The 16,827-nt window shown below is 50.9% G+C and overlaps 1 protein-coding gene across 1 annotated transcript in view; it reads right to left on the bottom strand.

The window, feature by feature from the left end:
* Positions 1-12,156, bottom strand: part of nid1a (nidogen 1a) — a 169,720-nt gene extending 157,564 nt beyond the window's left edge. The window contains 2 exon segments of the mRNA XM_038801064.1: positions 5,038-5,188; positions 11,941-12,156. Of these exon segments, the coding sequence (XP_038656992.1) occupies positions 5,038-5,188; positions 11,941-12,156 (367 nt within the window).
* Between the last annotated feature and the right edge of the window lie 4,671 nt (positions 12,157-16,827).

Below are 16,827 nucleotides of genomic sequence, written 5' to 3'. Positions count from 1 at the left end.
ATCTGGACTCACACCGGTTGATCATCGTGGGGGGGGGGGGGTTTATCATGGTTGTTGACCTAAGTTTGGTCCGATCGAGCCTGATCTCAGTGGAGGTATCGACAGCGGCAAAGGAGCTGAAGGGGTTCATGGAGCACATTGGGGGGGGGGGGGGGGGGGGGGGGTGCACCCGTGGAGGTGTGGGGGGCCAAGGGCGAAGTAACTTTCATACTTCTCCCACGTGCACCGAGTGTACTCCCGAATTGACCTTTCTGTATTGGATAAGGAGTTGCTGGCGGGGGTGGTCTCTGACCACGTGCCGTAATGGGTGGATTTGCAAGTAGACCCCGGGGCGGGTCTCAGTGCCCACAGGGGAGGCTGGATGTGGGGTTGTTGGCGGATGAGGAGGTGTGTGAGTGGGTGAGGACGGCCATCCGGGGGTATGTGGACCTAAATGATACGGGGGCGGTCACCGCGGCCACACTGTTGGAGGCACTCAGGGAGGTGGTTAGGGGGGCGTTTATGTCAATTCAGGCACATAGGGAAAAGGTGGAGCAGGCAGAGATGGCAAAGCTGATAGGTGAGATCCTGAGGTTGGACAGAAAGTATTTAGAGACATGGAACTAGGGCTGTTGAATGAGAGACAGAGGCTCCAGTTGGAGTTTGGGTTAGTGTCCAATGGGAAGGTGGTGGGGCAGTTACGGAGGGCCAGAGAGGCAGTATGGGAAGAAGGCGAGTAGGATGCTGGCCCACCGGTTAAGGAAGCAAGAGGCGGCGAGGGAGAGTCACAGAGTAAATGACGAGATAGGTAGGGTGGTGTTGGACCCAGAGGGGATGAATAGGGTGTTTGAGGCGTTTAACAGGAGATTATATGAGTCAGAGCCCCCGGCCGTGGGGATGGGATGGAGTGTGGCGGTTCCTGGGCAAACTGGAGTTTCCCAAAGTAGAGGAGGAGTTGGTTCAGGGATTGAAGCCGCAGTCGGGTTGAGGGAGGTGATGGAGATGCAGGCAGGAAAGTTCCCAGGCTTGGACGGGTTTCAAATAGAGTTTTATAAAAAGTTTGGGAGGGACCTGGGGCCACTGTTGGTGAGAGCATACAACGAGGCTAGGGAGAGGGGGGAACTCCCCCTACACTGTCGCAGGCTTCCATCTCCCTGATATTGAAAAAGGACAAAATCCGGGGCAGTGTGGGTCACACCGCCCAGTATCGTTATTGAACGGAGACGCCAAGTTGTTGGCGCAGGTATTGGCTTCGCACATCGAGAAACTGCGTCCGGGGGTGATAGGCAAGGATCAAACAGCTTGCGTGAAAGGGAGGCAGTTATCGGCAAATGTGAGGTGGCTACTCAATGTAATTATGATGCCTTCAGAGGGCAGGAGGTAGAGGTGGTGTTGGCGATTGGTGCGTAGAAGGCGTTTGATCGGGTGGAGTGGGAATATCTGTGGGAGGTGCTGGGGCGGTTTGAATTTGGGCAGGGGTTTGTGGACTGGGTCTGGTTGCTGTACAAGGCATCGGTTGAAAGTGTGTTGACGAACTGAGTGAGTTTGGGGTATTTTGAGCTGCATCGGGGGACAAGGCAGAGGTGCTCGCTCTCCTCGGTGCTTTTTGCTTTGGCGATAGAGCCGCTGGCAATGGTGGTTAGGGTGAGGGGGCATTGGAAAGGGAGGTTGCTGAGAATAGGGCCTCGCTGTATGCGGACGACCCACTGTTATATTTTTCGGACCCATTGGGCAGTATTGGGGACATTATGGGGATTTTGGAGGAATTTGGCTGTTTCCATGGCTACAAGTTGAATATGGGAAAGAGAGAAGTGTTCCTGATTGAGACTATAAGGCAGAAGAGAAGATTAGGGGAGCTGCCGTTCAAGGTAGTGGGGGTGAGTTTTAGATACTTGGGCATCCAGGTGACACGGGGCTGTGCGCAGCTGCATAAGCTGAATTTGACCCAGTTGGTGGAGCAGATGAAAGGAGACTTTAAGAGGCGGGATGTGCTGCCATTGTCACTGGCAGGGTGGGTGCAGACAGTAAAAATGACGGTGCTGCCAAGGTTTCTGTTCGTGTTTCAGAACCTCCCAATCTTCGTCCCGAAGGCTTCCTTTAAAAAGGTAAATATGGGATGGAGATGGCGTCCTGTGGAGGCACGAGCCTGAAGGCACTGGTAACGGCGCCGTTGGCGCTCCCTCCAATGAGGTACACCACGAGCCCTGCCTTGTCCCCCGATGCAGCCCAAAATATCCCAAACTCACTCAGTTCGTCAACACACCCTCAAGATTTGGGGGCAGTGGAGGTGACACAGGGGGGAAGTGGGGGGCTCGGTGGAGGCCCCGCTGCGGGGGAACCACCGGTTTATCCCAGGGAACATGGATGGCGGGTTCCTGGGGTGGCACAGGGCGGGCATTAGAAAGTTGGGAGACCTGTTCATTGACGGGAGGTTTGCGAGCCTGGGTGAGCTGGAGGAGAAGTTTGAGCTCCCCCCCGGGGAATATGTTCAGGTACCTTCAGGTCAAGGCGTTTGCTAGGCAACAGGTGCAGGGGTTCCCTTTGCTGCCCCCGTGGGGGGGGTAAGGGATAGGGTGCTTTCGGGGGTGTGGGTCGGGGATGGGAAGGTGTCTGACATCTACTAGGTGATGCAGGAGGTGGAGGAGGCGTCGGTAGAGGAGCTGAAGGCTAAGTGGGAAGTGGAGCTGGGGGAGCAGATGGAGATGGGGACATGGGCGGACGCCCTGGAGAGGGTGAACTCCTCCTCTTCATGTGCGAGGCTTAGCCTCATCCAGTTCAAGGTACTGCACAGGGCTCATATGTCCGGGACGAGGATGAGCAGGTATTTTGGGGGTGAGGACAGGTGCATTAGGTGTTCGGGGAGCCCAGCGAACCATGCCCATATGTTCTGTGCATGCCCGGCACTGGGGGAATTCTGGCAGGGGGTGGCGAGGACGGTGTCGAGGGTGGCAGGGTCCAGGGTCAAGCCAGGCAGGGGACTCGCGATATTTGGGGTTGGGGTGGAGCCGGGAGTGCAGGAGGTGAAAGAAGGCCGGCGTTTTGCCGGTTCTTCGAGCGGTAGAGGATAAGTGTGGGCAGTGCACGGGGAGGCCCGCGTATTGTGTCCACATGTTTTGGGTTCTGGCAGGAGTTTGCGGTCATAATGTTCGAGGTGCTGGGGGTGAAGGTGGCTCCAAGTCCAGAGATGGCAATATTCGGGTTGTCGGAAAACCCGGGGGTTTAGGGGGTGAGAGAAGCCGATGTCTTGACCTTTGCCTCCCTGATAGCGCGGAGACGAATCTTACTTGGATGGAGGCACTCGGAGCCGCCAAGAGCGGGTGGGTGGGTGAGCGATGTGGCGGAATTCCTGAGGTTGGAGAAGGTCAAGTTTATCCTGAGGGGTGGGTCGATGGGTTCACTCGGAGGTGGAAGGCGTTCATTGACTTCTTTAAGGAGGATTGAGGGATCAGCAAAGGAGGTGGTGTAAGGGGGTTAAAATGGGGAAGGCAGGATGGGAGAAGAGGGTGATAACGGGGAGGGGGAGTGGGTGTTGGTTATCTATAATGTTGTATGATTTTTCTGCTTTTTTTTTGTTTATATGAAAATGCCTTGAATAAAATATTTTTTAAAAATTTATATGGAGTTTCAAATGAAATTGTCTAGGTACAGAAATGTTTTTCCCAGTGATTTGTGTAGTGGAGTCCCCTAGAGATTAACATTAGAACCACAGCTCTTATTGAAATATATTGATGACCTGGATTTGGGTCCTCTGAGTCAGAAGTCCCACTATAGTCACTAGAGGCCAATGTGACATTCCAGTGCAGTACTGGGCAAGTGCTGCTGCATTTGGTGATAGCGAGCTTGAGATGAGACATTAAGCTGAGGACTGGTCTGCTCTCTCAGGTAGGCATTGGGGCCGGTTTAGCACAGTGGGCTACGACAGCTGGGTTGTAATGCAGAACAAGACCAGCAATTCCCGTTCCAGCCTCCCCGAACAGGCGCCAGAATGTGGCAACTAGGGGCTTTTCACAGTAACTTCATTGAAGCCTACTCGTGACAATAAGCGATTTTCATTATTGTCACTATTTCAAAGAAAGGGTAAGATCACTCTCAATATCCTGATCGATATTTACCCCCCATTCAACATGACTAAAACAGATTATCTGCACCACTGTCACATTGCTGTTTGCAGGATCGTACTATGCACAAATTGGTTGCCCCATTTCCCACATTACAATGGTGTCCATACTGGGTACTTTACCGGTCCTAAAGTGCTTTGGAACTCCCTGAGACCTTGTAAGATGCTAAATAAATGAAATTCTTTTTATACAGAGCAGCATTGCAAAGTTTGCAGATGACACAAATCTTTGAAATGTAGTAGACTAGCGGGTTCAGGGGATTATAGAGTGGTGAAAGAAGCAAATACACAGCAGTTGAAATTTAACATGGAAAAGAATGAAATGCTTTATATATGAAGTAGATATGTTACGCCCCTCCTCCTCTCCATCCCCCGCACCTCCTCCTCTCCATCCCCTGCACCTCCTCCTCTCCATCCCCCGCACCTCCTCCTCTCCATCCCCCGCACCTCCTCCTCTCCATCCCCCGCACCATGGCCTCTGGTGTGGTGTTGGAAAATCTTGGGAGTCATTTTCTGTCATATTGTGCTAATCTTGCATCTTTCCCACAAGAAAATCACTTTTAGAATGACTTCCCCTTTAAGAGGCACAGGCTGGCGAATGTATAGCAGGGTTGCTTTAAATGTTGCCAGCCTCTCACGATATTGTATTTGTAACAGACTGTGGAATGACAAACATCACCACACGGAACACTGAGGGCCTCTATTGGATTGCTGTGGAAATGCAAGTAGTTCTGTGCTACTACCTTCTTTGGATTTTTTTCCAACAGTACTTAATTCATAAAATTTGTACAGGCAGCTGTTTACACAAGACATTGTATAACTTGCAATATAATATAGTTCCATTTCTTTAAATGTTCTCTGACATGGTCCGCAATGCTAACAATTACAGATCATATTTACAATTTACATTTCATCTCAACATTCTCTGGTGCGTACAGCACCTTGGTGTACTGGCGAGAGGCCCTTTAGACTTGCTTTTTTTCCAATGAGCCTTTGCTGCAGCTGCCCAAGCTTTAGCGGGTCCCTCAGCAAGTAGTCCTGGTGTTTGGGACATGCTGTTTTCAACACTTGGTCATCAACAGCATTTTTGCACTGGAAGATCAAAGAACATCTTTCACCAAGGAGATAAATGTTATACATCCATCCCTTTGTTTGTTCTCTGCCCATGGATTGCTGGTACTGCCCATGGATACTGGATCACTCCTCTGAAGGACAGCCGGTAAGGATGGAAGTTGACATTGGGGCAGCATTCCTGCTGGTGCCAGAGACTATCTACAATAAGAAACACCAACACATTCCCTTAAGGCTATCAAGGATTGTGTTGAAGACGCATGCAGGAGGAATGATTCCCTGAAGGCCTGCATTGAAGTCGCTGTGCAACTCAATGGACAAGTGACAGATTTGCCTCTACGAGTAGTAAAGGGAAAGTACCCAGAGTTGATGGGTCATGCATGGCTGGACAAGATTCGTCTGAACTGGGTTGAAGTCCACACGATATCATAGAATTTACAGTGCAGAAGTAGGCCATTCGGCCCATCGAGTCTTCACCGGCTCCTGGAAAGAGCACCCTTTCCAACACCTCCACCCTATCCCCATAACCCAGTAACCCCACCCAACACTAAGGACAATTTTGGACACTAAGGGCAATTTAGCATGGCCAATCCACCTCACCTGCACATCTTTGGACTGTGGGAGGAAACCGGAGCACCCGGAGGAAACCCACACAGACATGGGGAGGATGTGCAGACTCCGCACAGTCAGTGACCCAAGCCGGATGGTCAGTGGAGAATCAGGACTCATGAAATTTTTTTAGAGCACATTGTTTTTTTAAATGGATAATTAGGGAACACAAAGGACATTACAGTCAAACTAAAAATTAAAGATAGAAGCCAAGTAGAATTTTTGAAGGCACAGCCTGTACCATTTGCTATTAGGCTGAAGATGGAGGCTGTAGTGATGTGCATAAGCAAGTGTATGTGTAAATATGTATAGCCTCCGACCAGTAGGTGACAGGCAAGAATAGCACGTGACACGGTAACCTGGGGGAGCCTGAAGAAGAAGTCATCGTGGTTAGTCGTGTTTATATTTGTTCCAGTTTGATAGCATTAGTTTCCTATTCACAGTTTATAATACAATAATAAAATTGGCTAGTCTTGAACTAGATGTTCTTTAGTACGCCGACTCAGTAATTGTCTCTGTACAAGAACAGACTTGCAGTGGCTTGTGAAGACTGGAGTTTTGAAACTTGCCAGTGTCAGCGAATGAGCTATTGTTAAAGCCACCAAGAAACATAGTCCCATGAGGATTTGTGGCGACTTTAAGGTCACCATAAATCCAGTGTTATGTGCTGAACAGTAATCATTACCTCACATTGGGGACCTGTTTATGGGGTTGGTGGAAGACCAAAATTTCAGCAAAATTGACCTGAGCTAGGTCTACTTGCAGAGGAATATGGAGAAGAAGTCACAGGAACGTCCGACAATTGTGACTACAAGGGCTTGTTCCGGTACTGAAGAATGCCGTTTGGTATCGCACTCTGCTCCTGGATTGTTTCGAAGGACAATGGATTAGATCCTGGACGGACTGAGCGGAGTCCAATATTATCTGGACGACATTCTAGTCACTGGAAGAGATGAGGAGGATCACCTTCAAAACCTGGACACCGCTGTCCAAAGGTTGGAAGATTATGGTCTGAGAATTCGTGAGGGAAAGTGTGAGTTCTTCCAATCCTCCATTGAGACCCAGCAACATGTGATTCACGCCACCGGCCTTCACAAATCTCCTTCAAAGGTTAAGGCCATCAGAGGGGCTTGCACCTCAGAATATAAGCCAGTCATGTTGCTTCCTTGGATTGTTGAGTTATTATGGAAGATTTGTCCCAAAGTTGGCATCAATTCTGAAACCATTACATAATGGTTTACATTGCTTTTTTAAAATTATTTTTATTCAAAATTTTTGTCAAAAACCGTGCGCAACCATTAACATAACAAAATAAAAGTTAACCATAAATACAGAGAAAAGAACAATACAACGTAACGATCCCCCCCCACCCCCCACCCCCCACCCCGGGATGCTGCTGCTGCTGAGCATTACTGCTCTCCTAGAAAGTCGAGGAACGGCTGCCACCTCTGAGAGAACCGTGCCATGGACTCTCTCAAGGTAAACTTTATTTTCTTGAGGCTGAGAAACCCAGCCATGTCACTAACCCAGTCTCTACACTCGGGGGCTTTGAGTCCCTCCACATTAACAAGATCCGTCTCCGGGCTACCAGGGAGGCAAAGGCCAGGACATCGGTCTCTGTCACTCCCTGAACTCCCGGATTGTCTGACAGACTAAAGATCGCTACCTCTGGACTCGGCACCATCCGTGTGCCGAAGATCTTGGACATTGCCGTGGCAAATCCCTGCCAGAAGCCCTTAAGGGCATGGCCAGAACATATGGACATGATCTGCAGGGCTTCCCGCACACCTCGCACATTTATCCTCAACCCCAAAGAATTTGCTCATCCTGGATGCCGTCATGTGTGCCCGGTGGACGACCTTAAACTGGATTAAGCTAAGCCTGGCACATGACGAAGAGGAATTGATCCTATTTAGGGCTTCCACCCACAGGCCCGCATCCAGATCCCCGCCTAGCTCCTCCTCCCATTTGCCCTTAAGTTCCTCCACTGGGGCTTCCTCCACCTCCTGAAGTTCCCAGTAGATGTCTGACACCTTCCCCTACCCACCAGGTGCCGGAGACCACCATATCCTGTATCTTGAGTGGGGATAGCAGCGGAAATGATACCAGCTGTTTTTTCAGACAGGCACGTACCTGAAGGTATCTGAAAGCGTTTCCAGGGGCAAATTGAATTTCTCCTCCAGCGCTTTCAGGCTGGGAAAGGTCCCGTCTATGAACAGGTCCCCATCCTTTTAATGCCTGCCCTATTCCAGCTTTGAAACCCTTCGTCTATCCTGCCCAGGACAAATCTGTGATTGTTGGGTATCCCCCCCCCCCCCCCCCCACCCCCCTGTGACTGCTGTAACAAATGAGCGCCGCACCAAGGCGGCCGGTCTATATACAGTCCCGGGGTGGGGGGGGGGGGGGGCGCAGAGGCGGAGCCCACCAGGGTTCCAGTACATACATGGAAGGAGATCATATTACCATTCCCTGGCCATAGGCCACAGTACTATACAGACAACTTATATTATGGTGAATACATTCACCACATCATGGCCATATTAGCCGCCCAATAGTAGCTGCAAAAGTTCGGCAGTGCCAGCCACCCCCCCCCCCCCCCCCCCCCCCCCCCCCCCACCTCCCATGCCCCTCCGACTGTTGCCTGGGCACAGTTTCTTTTCCTCACCCTGTTCACACACACTTGCCATGGGGGCCTGGTAGAGTAGCTGGACCCAACCTATGAACCTCTCGCCAAAGCCGAAACTTCTTAGCACCTCCCACAAGTATTCCCATTCCACCCGGTCAAAGGCTTTCTCTGCGTCCATCGCTGTCACTACTTCTGCCTCCCCTCCCTCTGAGGGCATCATGATGATCTTTAGGAGCCTCCGTACATTGGAGTTCAATTGCCTGCCCTTGACGAAGCTTGTCTGATCCTCCCCTATTACCCCAGGGACGCAGTCCTCAATTATAGCAGCCAAGATCTTAGCCAGCAATTTGGCATCTACGTTCAGGAGTAATATCGGTCGACAAGATCCACACTGCAGCGGGTCTTTCTCTCGTTTGAGGATGAGTGAAATCAAAGCCTGTGACATTGTTGGGGGAGGGACCCTCTCTCTTTGGTCCTTAGTAGGAGTGGACACAGCAGTTCCGAAAATTTCTTGTAGAATTCTACAGGATAGCCATCCAGCCCCAGGGCCTTTCCTGACTGCATGTTCCTTCGCCCCTTTACCATCTCCTTCAGCTCTCTCGGGACCCCCAGTCCCTCCACCAGATCCTCTTCCACCTTTGGAACCTCAGTTGGTCCATGAATTGCTTCATTCCCCTCCCCTCCCGGCGGGGGCTCTGACTCATACAATTTACGTAGAACGCCCTGAAAACTTTGTTCATCCCCTCTGGGTCTATGACCGTGTTGCCCTCCTTATCCTGTACTTCCCCAATTTCCCTGGCCGCCTCCCTCTTGCGAAGTTGGTGCGCCAGCATTCTACTCGCTTTCTCCCATATTCGTAGACAGCCCCTTTGGCCTTCCTCAGCTGTGCTACTGCCATCCCCGTGGTCAGCAGGTCGAACTCCGCCTGCAGCCTCCGGCGCTCTTTCAGTAGCCCCATGTAGGGGGTCTACGCGTAACTCCTGTCTACTCTGAGTATCTCCTCGACTAGCCTTTCTCTCTCCGCTCTTTCTTTCTTCTCTCTATGGGATCTGATAGCGATCAGCTCCCCTCTGATAACTGCCTTCAGGGCCTCCCACACCGTGGACGCCGCTACCTCCCCCGTATCATTAGTTTCCAGGTGATTTTTAATGTTCCTCCTTATCCGCCCACAAACCTCGTCGTCTGCCAGCAGCCCCACATGTAGCCTCCATAGTGGGGGCCAACCTCTCCCCCCCAAGACGCAAATCCACCCAGTGTGGAGCATGATCAGAGACTGCAATGGCCAAGTATTCTGTCCCCTCCACCTAGGGATTAACGCTCTGCTCATCACAAAGAAATCTATATGGGAGTAAGCCTTGTGAACATGGGAAAAGAAAGAGAACTCTTTTGCCCGCGGTCGGGTGAATCTCCACGGGTTTACGCCCCCCACCTGTTCCATGAATCCCCTCAGCTCTTTAGCCGCCGCTGGTCGCTTCCCCGACCTGGGGTTTGACTGGTCCAGTACAGGGTCTATAACTGTGTTGAAATCACCCCCCATAATCAGATTGTGTGAGTCTAAGTCTGGAATTTTACCCAGCGTGGGACTCGTAAATTCCACGTCATCCCAGTTCGGGGTGTAAACGTTCACTAGCACCACCCGGGTCCCCTGCAGTTTTCCGCTAACCATTATGTATCTGTCCCCCTTGTCAGCCACAATATCCCCTGCCTCAAAAGCCACCTGTTTGCTGACCAGGATTGCTACTCCTCTGGTCTTTGAATCCAGCCCCGAATGGAACACCTGGCCCACCCACCCTTTTCTCAATCTTGTTTAGATAGATAGATAGAGAAATACAGCACAGAACAGGCCCTTTGGCCCACGATGTTATGCCGAACTTTTGTCCGAGGTTAATCATATAGACTTTTGGACACTAAGGGCAATTTATCATGGCCAATCCACCCAACCTGCACATCTTTGGACTGTGGGAGGAAACCGGAGTACCCGGAGGAAACCTACGCACACACGGGGAGGATGTGCAGACTCCACACAGACAGTGACCCAAGCCGAAATCGAACATGGAGCTGTGAAGCAATTGTGCTATCCACAATGCTACCGTGCTGCCCTTAAGAACAAATTAATCTACATTCCATTATTCTACCCTAATCCATGTACCTATCCAATAGCCGCTTGAAGGTCCCTAACGTTTCCAACTCAACTACTTCCACAGGCAGTGCATTCCATGCCCCCACTATTCTCTGGGTAAAGAACCTACCTCTGACATCCCCTCTATATCTTCCACCATTTACCTGAAATTTATGTCCACTTGTAATGGTTTGTTCCACCAGGGAAAAAGTCTCTGACTGTCTACTCTATCTATTCCCCTGATCATTTTATATGATTCCCCTGATAATCTTGAGTAAGCGTCCCCCGCTTACTCAAGCTCTCCCATTGGCCCCCCCCCCACCCCCGACTCTCCCTCTGTTACCCCATGTTGGCTCCTTTCCTGTCGGCCAAGCAGCACCCCACCCCACCCCCCTCCCCAGCAGCCCCACGATCCCAAACCCGCAAGTCAAGCACTCGCTTGACACTGGCTCTCCCCCATTACGCTTCCGTGAGTCAGCTGACCCATGCTGACCCCGGCCGCTCCCACCTCTGTCTCCGGTTATTCAGGTGCCTCATTTTTCAGGCCCCTCCCTCCCTGTGGACAGCCCAACTTATCTGCTTCAACGGCCCCCAAAGAACATTTCCCCTCCCCCTCCCCACGAAAAAAACAACAAACCCCGGGCACAAGCCCAACCCCACCAAAGAAACGGCCCCGGCTGCCAGGAGAGCAGCCCTATGTGTAGGGCCCCTCTCCTCCCTCTGCAGCCAACCTCTACAAAAACCGAAAACATGGCCGAAGAAACAGGGAAAAACCAAAATAAGAGGGAACAACATAATGTGGCTCCCTCCGGCTACTCGGCAATTAGCATCCCCACCAGAGTAACGTCCCAGAGTGGCTGGCCTTTAGGTCGAGTCCAACTTTCCTTGCTTGATGAAATTCCACCCCTCGTCCGGTGTATCAAACTAATGGTGGCGATCTTGATACGTGACCCACAGCCTCACTGGATGCAACAGCCCGAACTTCACCCCTTTGTTATGGAGGGCCACCTGAGCCCGGTTGAATCCAGCGCGCCTCTTGGCCAGTTCTGCTCCCAGGTCCTGGTGGATGCAGATTACGCTGTTCTCCCACCTGCTGCTCCGCTCCTTTTTAACCCATCGCAGTACTCGTTCCTTATCCGAGAAGCAGTGGAACCATACCACCTTGGCCCTCAGCGGTTCATTCGTTTTGGGCTTCCTTGCAAGGACTCTGTGCGCCCCATCCAGTTCCAGAGGCCGAGGGAATGCTCCTGACCCCATCAGAGTCCTCAATAACCTGGTCACGAATGCGCTCGCGTCCGACCCCTCCGCACCCTCAGGTAGGCCCAGACTGCGCAGGTTTTGCCTCCTGGACCTGTTTTCAAGGTCTTCCAGCCTCTCCTGCCACTTCTTATGTAGGGCGTCGTGTGCCTCCACCCTGACAGCCAGGCCTAGTATCTCGTCCTCATTATCCAAGACCTTTTTCTCAATCTCCTTGATCACTGTCTCCTGCATTTTCTGGGTCTCAACCATTTTCTCCATTGAGGTCTTCATTGGAGCCAGCATCTCTGTTTTCAGGTCAGCAAAGCAGCTTCTAAGGAACTCCTGCTGTTCCCACGACAACTGGGCCCACGCTGCTTGGTCCAAGCTGGCCACCATTTTCTGTTCCCCCGCCCGTTCCTGCCACTTCTCGTTTCTCCTTTGTTTGGCTGTCCTGCTCCTGGTCCCCTCCATAAACTGCTGTGGGGAGCCTTCAAGCGCCGTTTGCCTGCCGATTTGTGCCAAAAAGGGGCCATAAAAGCTCCTTGAAAGGGCCCATTGGTCAGTTAGCGGCGGGAGCTGCCGAAAACACGACCTGCCCGTGCATGGCCGCCACCGGAAGTCCCGAAATTTTACATTGCTGATGGACCATCGGCCGCACACTACCATTTTTGGACCACACTTGGGAATTCCATCTCTCACACCGAGCAGGATGCAAAGATGGGCATTGCTCCTGTCTGCACTTACATCGTTAAATACCGCCAGTCTAGTTTACATGGTAATGTAGATAGGATTTAAAGATTGCAATTACCTGGCAGTTCTTCAGGCTGCTCGGAAGGAAATATTTCTACTTTAAACAAGTGGACAACACACCAGTCACTTCTATGCAAGAGAGAAAACTCACTCAGAATAACCCTTGGTTCTCAGAAGTGATGGGCATGGTTTAACCTGAAACCCGACTACTCCAGGAGAATGGAGCTGTCAGTTCAATTAGGGTGTCTACTATGGAGGTTCAAAATGATTATTTCGCGACCATTGAGAAAATGGGTGTTAGAGAAGCTACACGAAGGCCACTGTGGACTCATGAAGGAAATAGCAAGACATTATTTCTGGTGGTCTGGACTTGATGCTGAGATGGAAGAAATAGCTAGAGCATGTTCTTCCTGTGCAGAGGTAAGAAAACCTGACACACTTGGCACCTCTACACTATGAAGTGGCCTGAAGAGGCTTGACAACGTGTGAATGTGGATTTTGCAGGACTTTTCAAAGGACACGTACTGTTTCTGACTGTCGACGCTCACATCAAATGGCTGGAGGTCGCTATGACAACATCTATCTCATCTGGGAAGACCATTGAAGAGCTGGGAGAAGTGTTTCGTAATTTTGGATTTCCAGACAGCTGGTGAGCGACAACCGACCTCAATTTGTCTCGTCGGAATTTGACAACTTCTGCAAGGAAACAGCGCTCAACACATTACATCCACGCCCTACACCTTGACACTAATGGATTAGCAGAACGCTTTGTCCAAACCATGAAACAGTCTTCAAAAACAATCAAAGACCAAGGTTCGTTTATCCAAGGTCTCAACATATTCTTATTGGTCTATCGGAACACCACACATGCCATGACTGAGACCTCTCCTGTATTATTCATGATGAAAAGGCAGGTGCATTCCGCATTTGATCTTCTAAAACCTCCAAAAACCAAGGAGATTGTGCGACAACAACAGCAAGTATCAGTGAAACAGTGGGAAAGCAAGGCAAGGCTCAGAGTTTTCCACCAAGGTCAAGAAGCCTTGGCTAAGAATTACTGCTGAGGGAGAAATGGGTTCCTGCCGCAGTCCTTGCACATACTGGACCTGTTTCTTTCACTATCCAGACCTTGGATGACATTATCTGGAGGAAACATGGAGCCCACTTATGGGCTGGAAAAACAGATCCCTTAAAATTGGAGCCTGTTGAGAATTCAGGTGTAGTCTGACCAGGTCAGGACTTCACTGCGACCCCTATACCGCCAGACACCACTGAGGAAGTCAACACCTCACCCTCGCAGAGACAATCTTCACTTCCCATGTCAATGACAGCTAAACCAACCATCACTGGCATCAATGTGAAGATGAAACCACCAGAGGTTCTCGGCAGTGTGAAGATGAAAATGCCAGAGATTCTCGACAGTGTGAAGCTGAAAATGGCAGAGATTCCCGTCAATGCGAGGATGAAAATGCCAGAGATTCCCGTCAATGTGAAGATGAAACCACCAGAGATTCTCGGCAGTGTGAAGATGAAAATTCCAGAGTTTCACCATCATCCGTTGCTAGATTGATGACCTCCAGACTGCCTGAATTTATAGCAGTGACTAAGCTATTGACTATTGTTCATATTGAACTTCTTTTGGGGAAGTTTAAATTAAGCGGGAAGTAAATGTTATATATTTGACCCTTTGGCTCACCGTAGAGCCCTGCTGTAGTAGTGTGTGCGAGGAAATGATGCAATGAGATGCAGAACAGGAAGCAAAGAAGCAGCAGGTATGAGACATAACACACCTCAATAAAGTTATGTTCGTTTATTGACTGTTCCTGGATGTCATTCTCCTTTGGCCGGCTCGCGAGCCCCAGGCCACCTCCCAACAGTGCCCCCAGTCCCTGACAATGTACTCCTTGCCCGTGACTCGGCCCTCCACCGACTGTGATGACGCTGGACTGAGTCCGCAGCCACCACACCAAGTTCCCGACGGATGAGACCACACGCGACCGATGCCGTCAGGAACTTGGCCGGTCGGGGGCGGAGCATCGTGGGGTGGGCCTCAGGCAACATCCTGAGGCCGTCCATACGGCACGCGGCGTACTCGCAGAGAACGCTGCTTTGGAGGGGGCGGAGCATCGCAAAAGTGGCGCCGCTCCCGATTTTGTTCGTAAGCAGGGATTCCCTGGCCAATCAATGAACGCAATTTCGGCGTCGACGACCGGAGAATCCTGCCCAGGCCATTTCCCTCCATCTCTCTCTTTCTGAACACCTCTGAAGATAAGAATCTCTTGATGTTTGCCATGATCGCTTCCCACCAGTGTGTCAAGGACACAAACAAATGTTTCATGGTACTTCACCCTTTTGAGTTTGCTGATATTTTCTCAGGTCAACAGTTTCATGTTCAGCTTCCATGTCCCTCTGCCAACTTTCTGATCTTTCTGTAGTTGATCAGTAGTCAGAGAAGAACATTGGCATAATGTCAGTGGACGTGAGCCTGAGTTAGAATTAGAATTAGAACAGTACAGCACAGAACAGGCCCTTCGGCCCTCGATGTTGTGCCGAGCAATGATCACCCTACTCAAGCCCACGTATCCACCCTATACCCGTAACCCAACAACCCCCATTAACCTTATTTTTTAGGAAACTATGGGCAATTTAGCCTGGCCAATCCACCTAACCCGCACATCTTTGGACTGTGGGAGGAAACCGGAGCACCCGGAGGAAACCCACGCACACACGGGGAGAACGTGCAGATTCCACACAGACAGTGACCCAGCCGGGAATCGAACCTGGGACCCTGGAGCTGTGAAGCATTGATGCTAACCACAGGAAATCTATCCTGTAATGGACTGAACTGACCGTGGCCAATCGTATGTACATGGTGCTCTGCCTGCAGGGCTGTTGAAGAAGAATTTAGTTTGGTGCCTTACTGCTTCCATCAGGAATTTAGCATCCAGTTTGTTTTTGCCCCTGCTGAATTGTCCTATCACATTACTAACACTGACCAGAATGACCAGCCTGGGCATCGCCAGCAGTAGTTGAAGTTGTTGAAAGATGGCAAAGCAGTCATTCTTCAGAGCCGGGGCATATACTTCTGTAACAATAATAATCTTTATTATTGTCAAAAGTAGGCTTACATTAACACTGCAATTAAGTTACTGTGAAAAGCCCCTAGTCGTCACACTCCGGCGCCTGTTTGGGTACACAGAGGGAGAATTCAGAATGTCCAATTCACTCAACAAGCATGTCTTTCAGGACTTGTGGGAGGAAACCGGAGCAACCGGAGGAAACCCACAAAGACACAGGGAGAACGTACAGACACTGCAGACAGTGACTCAAGCTGAGAATCGATCCTGGGTCCCTGGAGCTGTGAAGCAATAGTGCTAACCACTGTGCTACCGCAGAGTAGAACACAGCATTTTTGTACAGTACATGGAGGTGAGCACCCACCATCTCCTTAACTTAGGTGATGGCAAAGTTGCCTCTCTGCAGCAGAGTACCCAGGCTGCAGGAATGGCAACAATTCCCACCTCACTAGATTAATAGTCCATGTGACCACCATTACAACTAATTTGTGGAGGTATTGAGATGCAGTATTCTGCATTCCTGCAGAAACAGAGGTCAGCTTTGACCTTGACCCAAGTCAAAGCACATTGCACAGTAGCATTAGCGCTATGCATGTTAAAATTAAAGTCTCTGGATGGGATTCTCCACACCCAGGACATCCAGAATGCGTTCCCCGATGGGACAGAGAATCAGGTAGTCGGGGCCAAACGGCTCGCTGGTGGCTGTACGAGCTCCATGCTGCAAGCCAGCGGGAGCATGTAAATAAATGCACCAGGGACCCCTGACAAAAGGGACATCCCCTCAGATACTTCCTGACTAAAATGATCCCTGACTGAGTGAAGCCCCTCCACCCACAGAGCCCCCTCCCCAGAACAGAGACCTCTGTCTGGAAGCTAGATAGAAGTCTAGACAGTCTCTGGGGGGGTCCCTCTATTGCAGGGGTCTGTATGAGGGGTCACCCTATTACAGGGGCCCCTGTGGGGGGTCTCCCTATCACAGGGATTCCAGAGGGGGTTCCCCCTGTTACAGGGGTCCCAGGGCCCTCCCATTAGATGGATTCCTGGGGGAGGGGTGGGTCGGGTCACCCCTGTACTTGGAATATCCAGCCAATCCGGGGTTGGGGCTGCTGTGCAGTGGAGGAGGTGTAGTGGCTGATTTTCCGTGCAGGAGCGTCATGGCCGATTGCAGTGGAATGGGCCCCTCCATGACTGCTGTAATCGGGGTAACCCATAGGGGCCCCTCTGATAGATAGACCCCCCC

Source organism: Scyliorhinus canicula, chromosome 6, assembly GCF_902713615.1.
Source record: "Scyliorhinus canicula chromosome 6, sScyCan1.1, whole genome shotgun sequence".
Lineage (NCBI taxonomy): Eukaryota > Metazoa > Chordata > Chondrichthyes > Carcharhiniformes > Scyliorhinidae > Scyliorhinus > Scyliorhinus canicula.
Note: the sequence above shows the minus strand (reverse complement) of the source record. Positions and strands in the feature narration are given on the sequence as shown.